Below are 14,345 nucleotides of genomic sequence, written 5' to 3'. Positions count from 1 at the left end.
AATGTGATTGATAATTTAAAATTCAAATAAGAATTAAATTTAAAATCCGTTTCACAAGAAGGAACAACAACAAAATCAATAATTTGTACGATCGTTTCGGAAAACAATGTTTTTATTGTGGTAGACATTAAGCCACGGACAATAATTTTTACATATAGTATTTTTAACAAACAAAGTTTCCTCATCAGCTAAGTATTTGGAAGGGTTTTTAATATATGTAAAAGACACCATAAATAAACATAGCGTTAAAAGTAAGGCAGATGTATCTGGAAAAAATTAAAATAAAGGTATTTATTTACTTGATAAGAAAATTAATATGGGTTAAAGATAGAAATAAAATAGAATAAAATTATAAATCTGAATTTGGTTTAAATATAATATTATAATATATTTCTAATAAAATCCATAGACACACACACACACACACACACACATATATATATACATATATATATATATATATATATATATATATACATACACACACATACATATATACATAAATAAAAATATATATAATTATTTACCTTTTAATTCTTCGCCCTTTGAAATCAGCAATTAAGGTTAAAGTATTCATATGAATGTTTATTATAGCTTTTCATCTTATGAAATGATAAATTTTTAAAAAGAACGCAAATGGAATATTTTATATCGGTTAGCATACGTTTGATTAAAACGCTAATTTTAAAACTGAAGAAAGAAAGGAGAAGATAATCTTATTTCTTTAATTAAACAATGCAAGTGAGATAATTAGTGTTTAACTTAATTTATTATTAAGGAATAATAAATCAAACAAACAATATATTATAATCTATTTTGAAATTATTGAATTTAATATTTGATAATTTATTTATTTATTGAAATTAAAAAATATATCATAGGTTAAGGTTAAGAATATATTTTAATAATATATAATAATGGTCGATATATCAGATCAATTAATAATAACAATAATATTGATGATCAAAATTTTTTATTAATAAGCATGTCAAGTTATAGTTTAATTTTAATATTGAATATTAATAAGTAACATTTTTAATGATATAAGGTGGTTTATATTTATTAAATTTAAACCAACATTTATGGCTGCATGCGAAAATAAGTTCTTCTCTTGAATTTAATAGGGTGGTTCTATTTTTTATATCTTCATATTTTAAAACTTTTAGGGTCTCTTTTGTACAAAGTGCACAGAATTTATCTCCTGGCTTGTATGCTTTGTAAGATCCTATTATTTGCCATTTCAAATTGAAAGAAATATTGTTATCTTTGAGTGACCAAATATGCTTGGATAGGGTAGTTTGGTTTAACAGGGAGTGATTTTTAAATGAATATTTGTGCGTTAAAATTCTATGTTTTATTAAGCCAGATGTGGAACCAAAATATATTGCCTCTTGTTTAGTGTAATTTTTTCCGGTAGATAAGGTGTTGGATTATTATATGGTGGGTTGGTCTGTATTTGATTGGTAGATTGAATAAAGTTGGTGTCATTATTTAATCGGGTAGTTCAGTTATGGTTGCTATTAAATTCATTTAGATTTGGGTTTTTTGATACTGCGCAGCTATAGACTACATTTTTTTTATTTTACATGAGCCTTGTTGGGGACATTTATTTTTTCTTCTACAGTTACAGCCTTCTATATTTTGTATAATTGTATTTTGTAGCTTATTAATTTTTTATTGTTAGAACTAATTATTTTTTGATGAAGGTTTGGCATAGTAGAGTAAGACACTTTGATTATATTCTTATTGAATATTTTATTATATCTATGAGGGGCTTTAAAGTTCCTATCTAATATTTTAAAAAATTCTCTGGCTAAGTTTGTCTCAAGATTTTTGGAATATGGAGGGTTGAACCATAGGGTCTCCTTATGTCTGTTTTTACGTTTACGGGTTTTGGTTTGCTGTTTATTCGTATTAGTATGTAATACTTGTGGTTTGGTTTTATCTTTTCTTGTCTTTTGGTCATTTTTTAACACGTATACAGGAAGGCATTGCCATATTATAGGTATAATATATATATATATGTGTGTCTATAAATTTTATTAGAAATATATTATTATAATATTATATTTAAACCAAATTCAGATTTATAATTGTATTCTATTTTATTTCTATCTTTAACCCATATTAATTTTCTTATCAAGTAAATACATACCTTTATTTTAATTTTTTCCAGATACATCGTCCTTACTTTTAACGCTATGTTTATTTATGGTGTCTTTTACATATATTAAAAACCCTTCCAAATACTTAGCTGATGAGGAAACTTTGTTTGTTAAAAATACTATATGTAAAATTATTGTCCGTGACTTAATGTCTACCACAATAAAAACATTGTTTTCCGAAACGATCGTACAAATTATTGATTTTGTTGTTGTTCCTTCTTGTGAAATGGATTTTTAATTTAATTCTTATTTGAATTTTAAATTATCAATCACATTACTGAATATAAATATAAATATATTATCAATCACATTACTGAATATATATATATATATATATATATATATATATATATATATATATATATATTACCAAGCCGTCCGGCGTTGTACTGTTGTATACGCATAAATATGATATTTATAGAAATTTCATATTTATTATTATAAAGCCAATACTTTATTTTTCATTATATTTTATTATATTTACTTCAGTATTTTTTATGCATAGTAGGAATTTTAAAAGTCAAAAAACAAAAAAGACATTGAAGTTTGGTAGAGGTCATTCCTCAAACAGACAGACGGACATACATGTTCACTTTTATATATGTAGATATCTGTACATATATATATATTTATATGAATACATATGTATATATACGTATATATGTATATATTTATGTATATATGTGTGTATATGTATGTATACGTGTATATATATGTAGATACGTATACCTGTTTATATATATGTACATATATATATATATATAATTATTTTTTACTATAATAATTAAATACCTACAGACACTAGTGTTTCATCCTTTCGGGATTCTTCAGTGCAGGGTGTCACGATAAACACCAGCCGAACGATTCTAACCCCGCTACACGAGACATCTCTGGCTCGATTAGCAGAGACCGTGTCCTTTCGGCTACCATTAACCGCGTGAAAAAGCGTTGAATTTAAACATTTTAATTTTACATGTTCATTTACGTCAGTCAGAAAGTAATCTAACCGTTATACGATGATCTATGCATAAGAGCTAAGTTGACCGACTTTAATTCAACTGAAAGTGCTTAACGATAAGAAATGAATTTCTTAAAGGGGCTGTCATAAAATTAACGGACAAAATGACGATATTCGGACGAATATATATATATATATATATATATATATATATATATATATATATATATAGTCATCCACATACAGTACTGTTTCGCTGTTTCACAGCTCATCAGTGCGGCTAGACAGGCAACTACCTCAAGCCAGGATTGAAACCCGACCGTTTATACGGCAGTCAAGGCTTCTAACCATTACGCTATTGGCGGCTGCTTGAACGAGTAGTGAGTTTAACGATGTTTTGATATCGTCCGAAATACCTCCGCTCGATTTGTTTACACAAAGAGCGTCGCTTATATGCTAATGGTAATTCGTTTTTCACTTCTCAATATGCTCAACTCAAGGTGAGGAGCATATATATATATATATATTCGTCCGAGTATTGTCATTTTGTCCGTTCATTTGAAAAAAGTTTTTTTCTCGTTGAATTAATTGTTCCACTTGAGGATATGAAGATGTGCTAGAAGAAATGGCAAGAATATATATATATATATGTGTGTGTGTGTGTGTGTGTGTGTGTGTGTGTGTGTGTGTGTGTGTGTGTGTGTGTGAAGATCTGCTAGAAGAAATAGCTAGTATATATATATATATATATATATGGTCTGTTTTTTCTACAAACATTATTGGTTATCTATGCGCATGCATGTTTCAGCGGAATCCTAGTTAAAAGATACCACTTAGTCAGACCAAAAATTAGCGATATAGAAACGAGTCAAAATTACATTCGTTTTTTTATAAGATATTCGAGTATAGTTTACCCCCTGGAAGAAAGTAAGGTTTATAGTTTGTGAATGTGAGCAGTAGAGGTATTGGAGTGAGGTTTAGTTAAGGAAGGAAGATGGGGTAAGGGGTGATAAAAGAAGAAGGGGAAGTACAATCCTGTGTGGTTTAGCGGGGAGGTATTGCTATTATTTTTATTCAGCAGTTGTTTAGTGGCCTAAATTTTTGCTTTGATCTGAAGTAATATTATATTCTCATTGACGCTATTTCTCTATCCTAGGTTCTTATGGGCTTTTCTTTTTTGGTAGCGACTTCATTATCTATCTATTTTATTGATAAGATATATTTCCCTATTTATTTATTAGTTTATTTTATTTCTCGCTTTTTCATCCGTCTATTTTTTTTTCTATTTTTCAAATTATTAATTTGTTTATCTGTTTATTTATAAGATATATGTCCATATGGTCAAATTAACAGTCAGTCGAGCAGATGCATTGGCTTATTTATAGGGTGAAAAAATAATTCCCAGTATACCACCTCTTTTTAACTGATATAAGTAAGCCTATATATCTGTTTAACTAACCAATAATGTTTGTATAATAAACAGACTATATATCAAGGCTGTCTTCCATTGAGCTCTTTTTAATAATCATGCGAAGTTTACTGGATTTACATCTAGACAACCAATCTATACACCCATTATATATACACACATCTATATATATATGCGTATGTGTGTATGTGTGCATGCGTGTGCAGCTATATATGTGCTGTAGAGCTAAGAAAGTATGTCATAAAAGAAGACACGAACAACAAGTTTAGGTAGAAAGAATATTATTGTACAAGAAAGTGAAATACAAAGAAATGTTATTGGTACTTTCCGAGAGTCTCTAGTCTTACTCTAAATCGGAATATTTCTCCGCAAGAATATTAGCCTTTTGGTTTATTTTATGATAAACAGATTCCATTATGTCTGAGTGTGTAAGTCCCTTAATACCCCTTTCAAGTCGTTTTTACTCCGTAAGGAATACTTAGTACTTTTTATTTTTGGATAAAGGATCCATAAATTTCCTTTTTCCTCTCCACACCCCTGTCGTCATCGTCTGGAGCTGCTTGATATGGTTTGAAATCAAAAGTGTCGTATATCATCTCAATAACCTTTTCTTTTTCGTGCGGTGCATCGTCCAATTGATGCTTTCTTATCTGATTGAACTATCGTTTGCGTGTGAACTTGGGACTTAGGTAATGTATCCATATTTCCAAGTGTTTTGTCTATTGTGCTTATTTCCTAGAAAAACTGTTTGTCAGTTTTGTAGAACACTTTTTCTCCTGGAACGTTGCGTTTCTTATATTGAATGCTATTTATTTTGGTAAGTTTTTCGAAGACGGCTCTTATTTTATGCTGGAACATAGTCTTCGCTGATCATCATGCTGATAGTGTGTTAGGATTCGATGTGTTCCTATAAACCTGTGGAATCTGTTGTAATTCCGTTTTTGTAGATGTACTACATACTTTTCTTAAGGATCGTTTTAGAGTGGCCATCTTATTAGATCGGGGATGCTACTGAGTAATCGTGACATGATTAGTTTGGAACATTACACAGAACTCCTTGAAGTCCATGAACATAAATTGTGTTTAGCAACTCCATCCGTCGGGAAAAATGAATAACTACCCCTGTAGTGAGTCTCTTACATCTAAACACTTCTGGCCATCCTGTGTAACTGTTCATCACAATTAGGTAATACCAATCGTTCAGTGGCCCTGCGAAAACTTTATTAATTCTAGACCAGGGTTGATCTATTTTGGGGCATGGTTTAAACGTGATTAAGGGTGGTTCTGACATCAAACATTGCATGATTCTCCATGTTTTTGACGTCATCATCCATCTTTCACTAATATCCATAACTACACATGAGGTTCTTCATTATGTTCATTCCAGTGAGACCCATATGAAAATCCTTCGTTATTGTTTTTAACGTGTTCAGTATGACGAACTTCTTGCTGCGCATTAAGACGTCATTGCACATAGAAAAACTGTTGTGTACTTTCTGGTCTTTATTTACCATGTTTTGTAGCACTAATAAATTTGTTTTTGTGCTTCGTATTTGATTCCATGTAAAGTAACTAGAAGGTTTCTAATAATATTGCATACCATGATTTTCATTTCACTATCGGTTCATATGAAAATAATTACTGTGTTCTTGAAAGGTTCATTCTGCTCGGAACTTTCCTTGAAAGTCCGTATGCATGTGTTATGTGCTTGGAGGAGATGTACTTCTTGAAGGAAAGGTACTACTTGGGAGAGAAGTGTAAAATGTGAGTATAAACACTTATGTTAGGAAAGTACTATTATGTAATATGAACAGTTGAAAGCAACTGCAACAAATTAACCTGAAAAATGCTGGTTGAAGTTTTCCAATAAAACATATTGATATATACTTGTTTGTATGTATTGAAATATATTTGTTTGTATGTATTGAAATATATTTGTTTGTATGTATTGAAATATATTTGTTTGTGTGTATTGAAATATATTTGTTTGTATGTATTGAAATATATTTGTTTGTATGTATTGAAATATATTTGTTTGTATGTATTAGAGTATATTTGTTTGTATGTATTGAAGCATATTTGTTTGTATGTATTGAAATATATTTGTTTGTATGTATTGAAATATATTTGTTTGTATGCATTGAAATATATTTGTGTGTATGTATTAGAGTATATTTGTTTGTATGTATTGAAATATATTTGTTTGTATGTATTGAAATATATTTGTTTGTATGTATTGAAATATATCGTTTTGTATGTATTAGAGTATATTTGTTTGTATGTATTGAAATATATTTGTTTGTATGTACTGAAATATATTTGTTTGTATGTATTAAAGTATATTTGTTTGTACGCATTGAAATATATTTGTTTGTATGTATTGAAATATATTTGTTTGTATGCATTGAAATATATTTTTTTGAATGTATTAAAGTATATTTGTTTGTATGCATTAAAATATATTTGTTTGTATGTATTGAAATATATTTGTTCGTATGTATTGAAATATATTTATTTGTATGCATTGAAATATATTTGTTTGTATGTATTGAAATATATTTGTTTGTATGTATTGAAATATATTTGTTTGTATGTATTGAAAGATATTAGTTTGTATGTATTGAAATATATTTGTTTGTATGCATGAAATATATTGTTTGTATGTATTGAAATATATTTGTTTGTATGTATTGAAATATATTTGTTTGTATGTATTGAAATATATTTGTTTGTATGTATTGAAATATATTTGTTTGTATGTATTGAAAGATATTAGTTTGTATGTATTGAAATATATTTGTTTGTATGTATTGAAATATATTTTTTTATATGTATTGAAATATATTTGTTTGTATGCATTGAAATATATTGTTTGTATGCATTGAAATATATTTGTTTGTATGTATTGAAATATATTTGTTTGTATGTATTGAAATATATTTGTTTGTATGCATTGAAATATATTTGTTTGTATGTATTGAAATATATTTGTTTGTATGTATTGAAATATATTTGTTTGTATGTATTGAAATATATTTGTTTGTATGCATTGAAATATATTTGTTTGTATGTATTGAAATATATTTGTTTGTATGCATTGAAATATATTTGTTTGTATGCATTGAAATATATTGTTTGTATGTATTGAAATATATTTGTTTGTATGTATTGAAATATATTTGTTTGTATGTATTGAAATATATTTGTTTGTATGTATTGAAATATATTTGTTTGTATGTATTGAAATATATTTGTTTGTATGTATTGAAGCTTTTAATGTTTTACATGAATAGGAATGTATGTGTATGTTTTACTTTGTTTCAGATAAGATGGCACACGGTGTTCTGGGGTCTCATGTTGCAATTGCTGATCGCCATTATTATTATAAAGACGCGGGAAGGTTACATGCTTTTTCATTGGATTGGAGACAAAATCACAGACTTCCTGACTCATAGCACAGTTGGATCCGAGTTTGTTTTTGGCGAAGCTTACACTAAGCACATGTTCGTCTTTAAGGTCAGACAATGAAGAAATGTAACCCTTTTTATTTAAAAAAGTACACTAACACTTATTTTTAAATTATCTTATTCGATAAGTATAAACCAGTTCTTACTTCTAAAGCAGTTACAGCTTCCTGCAAATTTATTCCACTCGTAGGAAAATATTATTGTGAAAAGTGAGTTTTATTTTAAGAAACATCACTAAATGTTCAAGCGATTAGAAAAAAACATTGTTTATCATAATAAATGTGATTTTGCACGGTGAAATTTTTTTTTATGAGTGAAAAAATTAGCTGTAATCGAAAACTTTCTCCAATAGTAAGAAATATTTTGCATAAAGATTATATAATCTATTATGTGATTATATGATTATTTCAATAACGTCTTTGCTGAATGAATGGGTGGATCTTATTTCCATAACTTTGAATTCAATTTAAAATGCAAAATATCTATATAATAAAGCTCAACATCTGTTTGTGTGTCTGTCTGTAGACGTTATTGAAATAATCACATAATCAGATAATAGATTATATAATCTCCAGAAAAGAAACACGAACAAACCTAAAACTTCATGCCCCAACGTAGACCACTACTACCATGTCTCTTTCTCAAACATTAGGGGTCTACATTCCAACCTTCCAGAGGTTGAAACCCAATTGCAGGAGACTAAACCGGACATATTCTTCCTAAGCAAAACTGGCATAGGGCCGACCACTTTTCTAGATGAGTTCATAATTAATGGATACTCTAACTTAACATCTAAATCTGACTCCCAAGACCGCCATGGGCGTGGAAAATGAAAGGCAATAAGTCTTCAGACGTATCTCTCCACCGTACTGTATATCGATACTATACGGCTGACTGAGATAGCTTCCGTACATTTATATCTGATCTACCTCTGCATTCCATGTTTAAAAAGGATGTGCATCTATAGTATCAGACCTGACCGAATGGTTAATTGTAGGTATAAACGGATTCATACCATCCAAAATATTCCAACAAAAACCTAACAGCCAGCCAAAGTTCTCCTCAAAATGTGCTGCTACCATTGCGCACAGAAATCATTTTCCCAACGTAATAGATGTACTGAGACTAAAGCTGCTTTCAGGACTGCCAGCAACCACTGTAAAAGAGTAATAAAAAATGCAAGAGAGCTATATGCTCAGTCCGTTAAATCCAAAGTAGCTGAGCAGCGGCTTAGTTCTCACCAGTTTTGTCAAATAGTAAACAGGATCCTGAACAGAAGCGTGAGTTCTATAATCAATGGACCTAAGGTCATCTCGTCAGCATCAGACAAAGCCAAACTATTTGTCAAGAACTTTGCAGCTAATTCTTCCCTATGGGATGAAGGCCATCAACTCTCCGTATTTTCTCCTTTAACAGACGACACGCTATGCAACATAAAAACATCTGTGCGTGATGTCGCCAAGCTAATCAAGAACCTTGATTCCAGTAAAACAACTGGCCCTGACGGCATTCACATTGTAGTGTTTAAAAAGCTTCAATCAGAACATGCCTCCATACTTTCAAAACTGTTTAAGCGTTGTCTTAAGGAGAATTGCTTCCCAACACCCTGGAAATCAGTATACTATGTATTTAAGAATTCAGGTGACAGGTCATCTCCCTCTCAGTACAGAAAAATAAGTCTCCTATGTGTCATGAGTAAGTTGCTGGAATCCATATTAAATAAAGAAGTAGTCAACCACCTCAACAGAAACAACCTTCTTTGTGACATGCAATATGGTTTCCGTTCTACTAGATCTACAGCAGATGTGTTAACGGTTATATCTCATAGGATTCGTGAATCCCTCAACAAAAGCTTCCTTTCTAGGGTAATTGCTCTTGACATATCAAAGGCCTTCGATAAGGTATGGCATAAAACCCTACTTCACAAAATTTCCAGCTATGGTATAGCTGGCAATGTTTACTCAATTATTAAATCATTTCTCTCTGATAGGCTCATAAGAGTAGTGGTTGATGGGCAGCAATCACAGGCCCACAGTATTAATGCTGAAGTCCCCAGGGGTCCATCCTGGGCCGAACACTCTTCTTGGTCTACATAAATGATCTCCCAAAACACATACTTAAATCATTAGTTGACATCTATGCTGATGACACGACCATCTATGGCAACACGTCAAAAGCTGTAAATGACAAAGTTCTTTCTGATTCTCTCTCCTCCGATCTTGAGCGTGTGGTACAATGGGGGAAGAGGTGGTTGGTTACTTTTAATGCATCTAAAACCAAGCTTCTATCTTTACATCATCAACGCTCTGATCCCTATCTGGCATCAATTGAAATGGATGGCTCTCGTCTAGGGGAGGCTCCATGTTTTGGCAAGCTTCAGGGATTGACCTCTACTCCTGATCTGAAATGGAACACATACATCAAATCTGTTGCCAAGGTCGCTGGAAAACTGATGGGATCCTTCTACCGCTCCAGTAGATATCTCACTGATGATGCAATTTTCTATCTATATAAAAGCCAAGTACGTCCAATGATGGAGTACTGCTGCCATATCTGGACAGGAGCTGCTAAAAACAGCCTATCCTGCCTTGACAGAGTACAAAATAGACTTTGTAGCCTAGTGGTGTATGCCTCTTTCTCTTCCCTGCAACCTCTCTCCCACAGAAGAGACGTTGCGAGCCTGTCGTTGTTTTATCATTATTTACATGGGAAGTGCTCGCCTGATATCCAATCTCTGGTTTCTCCTCTCCAACCTTTCACGAAAAACACCCGTCTAGCTGAAACCACTGTCAGTAATTTTCTCCACTCTTTATCTGTGCCAAAACCAAAACGTAGATTCAATGAACAAAGCTTCTTTCTCAGAAGTACACGCCCGTGGAACTCTCTTCCATTTGCCTGTTTCTCACCTGATTACAACTTGAATGTCTTCAAGTCCAACATAAACAAGTTCCTGATAAACCGCCCCCTTAAGTAAGACGCTTTGTCAGATCTCCATTACTAACGATTACTACGGTATTGTACTATTGATTACTGTACACGCAATAACCCTTATCCCCGAGTGGCCTTCGGGCCTTGATAAGTGGTGACTTCCACAGGGAGAACCGAATGCATTCTCACAGTTTCACATAAAGCTACCGAATTTGGCAGGATAACAACCCATGGGGAAGAGTGGGGTTTGGACGAGTTACACCGCTCACCCCCACAAACGGAGGTGGGGGTTTAGGTGGGTCCCTTCTAACTGGAAATCCTGTGCACACAGACACCGTTTGATTTACACTTGCAGAGTGACCAAATATGACAGGATAACTCCTATATTTATATATATTACCCTCGTTCGGATATATTTATTTTTATTTCAGCGTTCGTTAACATTACACATTTGGAATGTGATCCTCAATTACACTTAAATAGAGAGTCAAAACCAAAAGAAACAGTATAAAAATAAAAAAGACTCGGCGAATTTAGTCGGTCTATCTAACAAAACAATTATTTAACTACTTTCTGTGCAGTTAACGTAATAAACCACATAGAAACATTTGTGATTTATCCTCATAGAAAATCGTCAGGCTTCATTCATTGAGTATGTTTCGTATGCAAACAAAATATAGAGAACGGTGTACAATAACCAAGTGTTTATATAGAGATTTGCGATGCCATTTAAGAGCGCTTCTCCCATTAACCTAATTGTTAGAACTTATGACTCGATAATTGAAAATTTAAACGCATAGAATAGTTGTGACTCAGCGAAACAGTCTGACTGTGTGTATATCAGGTTGACAGGAAAGTTTTGGCGATTTTTAACTTTTTGAAACAAAAATGTAGTAGGCAAAAAAAAAAAAAATAAATAAATGTTCTGTCAGCAACAGTACAACTTCAAAATAGTCAATATCGCCCACCTCCAGAAGAGAGGGAATTCCTGTCCGTGATAACCGTGGTAAAAGAAGACACACTCCAATCGCCAGAAATACCCACACACACAGTTTGCAGGACACTGCCGACTCGTCTCTAGCCTCCTGCTTTTATAGTGGCCGGGAATTATCCATTTGCATAATCACATGAGACAGAAACGTGATTTTCCGAGAGTTGCATGTGGTAAATGCTAATAAAAACCCCCGGACGCCATCTTGGAATTCTCTTTTTCCCCCCAACTGGTGACACAACAGACATACCCGAGGTAAGCTCTTTTTTCCCTCATTTTAGTTATTGCTGCTTCTGCTACACTCCCCCCTGATCTCATGATCACAAATGAGGCAGGGGGGCAGTCGTCTCTGTCTGGTACTTCTCCGAAGAACCGGAGGCAGCACTTCCTCCCTGCCATCCTCCTCATCGCCATTATTGCCACCAGTCTGCTCCATAGGCGGTGTTTCACAATCAGAGCAGGGGGGCAGTATTCGTTTCTATCGGGTACTCCTTCGTAGAGGCAAGACGGGTGGTCCTTCCTCCGCTTCTTCAGTATGTACATTATATGGCTCAAAATCCTCTTCGTCGTCCTGCATCATACTCTCTGTCTTTTCAGAAGATATCATACTGTCTGAGTCTCCCTCTTCCTCCGATGTAACAACATAATGGCGAGGGCGCAAATCCTTCACGTGACGAGGCACACCGTCCACCAAAATTGACTGAGGGCTGATCACCTTGGTCACCTCACCCTTGCCGAACCTCGTGGTACATCGATTTTGCGGTCTTCTGACCCATACGCGATCTCCAACCTGGTAAAAGCTGTTCTTGGGACCGGGGGACGCAGTTGCGAGATTGGTCTCCTTTACTCGAACTTCATATTGATAAATCCTATTGGCAGGCGCAGTGGAGGGAGATGTGTCGTCTCTTGGTGTGATGTTATACCAGTAGACAGCCTCCTGTATGGGACAACACATTCTAGCCGCTATTCGTTTCACTGTACGATGACATCGCTCCGCTATGCCATTCCCGGCTGGAGCGTATGCACAGCGGAATCGCAAGTGAACTCCCCATTTACATGCAAATGCTTGGAACATATTGCTGCAGAAAGCTGTGTCATTGTCTAAAAGGAGTTCATGCGGCGCGCCACGCTCGAGGAACACTGCCTCCAACTGATGAATCACGCTTGCCGAGTCCTGCCTTGCCAATTTCCTCCAAATGGAGAAACGCGATGGACCACAGTCTGTTAAAGTTAAAAAATGGAAGGTGCCATAATGCGTGATATCCATTCCAATTCTCTGCCAATTCTCGTTAACTTCCAGCTTTCCCTTTTCCCACCTGACTGGCGCTGGGTCAATGGACTGACATTCCTCGCATTTCTGTATGACCGTTCTGACAGTTGCTTTTGTCGTGGTTGGACATCTTCTCCTGACAAAGTAGGTAGTGTGTCGCACCCCCGGATGTCCACTATCTTTGTGAATAGCCATGATTTGACTCTCATCCAGCTCGTCTGTGTGGACCCCGCCTATCACTGGGTCAAGACCGTTTTTCTTTTTCATTGCCTCAAACCACCGCTGTGGCACTCGTGTCAGTCGGTCAGCAATGTTTCGTGCTGATGGAACCAGCGTCACATCCACTGTCAGCCCGTACTCTTTCACGAGCTCCTTAAGAGTGCTTAATCGCCTCCTAATAAGCATCTCGCTTGCTGCTTTGGTGCGTACTCGCGCCTTTCCAGTTAGCGTGTCTGAGACCCAATGGTATACGCAAACAGAATCTGTCTTTATGTGTAGCACCTTGCTCTGCCACTGGAGAGCCAAATTGATGCCTTTCAATACGGCATCCAGTTCAGCCAAGTTGATATGTTGAGAGTCATCTTCAGGTCGCAGCCAACATGCATCTTCCAGCACAGTTTCACACATCTCCAAGGCTGCCCCAATTGCTAGGGAGCTAGCATCGACCCATACATTCAGCTCTTTGCCGTTCACACACCAATTTCCCTGTGCCGGATCGTTCTGCTGTGCAGATTTTAAGGTTTCGAACATCATACGATGTAGTACGGCGTCCCTTGCTTCATCATCCCAGCCCTTCGATTTTGCCGAAATTACCGAATACCTCTCTGACGTCATCTTCGGCAGTGTCATCTTTCAATCCGCCGACGAACATTTTCTTCACCGAGGTCTGCGTCTCGTCGGACTCGTTGCGGGGCATAGCACGTTTCGTATCCAGTTCTCGATTATCGATTTTGTGAGGTCGGTTTGCTTGGGCTTCATCCAACATCTCTGCGGCCTTGTAGGTGATAAAACCGAACCCACGAGAACGCTTGGTGCTTGGATTTTTCATGACGACGCAGTCGACAATCTCTCCCCATTGTTCAAAGTGTTGCTTGATGGTTTCTTCGGTCGTCTCATAATTTAAGCCTCCAATAAAGA

At 34.5% G+C, this 14,345-nt stretch overlaps 2 protein-coding genes across 12 annotated transcripts in view; one reads left to right on the top strand and one right to left on the bottom strand.

Annotated features, from left to right (window-relative positions):
• The window catches only part of LOC145263161 (solute carrier family 28 member 3-like), a 688,175-nt gene that overhangs the window by 608,895 nt on the left and 64,935 nt on the right, over nt 1-14,345 (top strand). For all 11 annotated transcript variants that reach the window (XM_080120169.1, XM_080120168.1, XM_080120170.1 and 8 more), the window contains one exon: nt 7,877-8,068. In XM_080120169.1, coding sequence (XP_079976295.1) covers nt 7,877-8,068 — 192 coding nt within the window. The remainder of the gene's footprint in view (nt 1-7,876; nt 8,069-14,345) is intronic.
• Nucleotides 13,990-14,345, bottom strand: part of LOC145263019 (heterogeneous nuclear ribonucleoprotein A1, A2/B1 homolog) — a 514-nt gene continuing 158 nt past the window's right edge. The window contains exon 1 of the mRNA XM_080119852.1: nt 13,990-14,345. This exon is cut by the window's right edge and continues 158 nt beyond it. Within this exon, the coding sequence (XP_079975978.1) occupies nt 13,990-14,345 (356 nt within the window).

This window comes from Euprymna scolopes, chromosome 38 (genome assembly GCF_053919585.1).
Source record: "Euprymna scolopes isolate OS-2025 chromosome 38, ASM5391958v1, whole genome shotgun sequence".
NCBI classification, from domain to species: Eukaryota; Metazoa; Mollusca; class Cephalopoda; order Sepiida; family Sepiolidae; genus Euprymna; species Euprymna scolopes.
The sequence above is the reverse complement of the archived record's forward strand: the minus strand, read 5'-3'. Positions and strand labels throughout refer to the sequence as shown.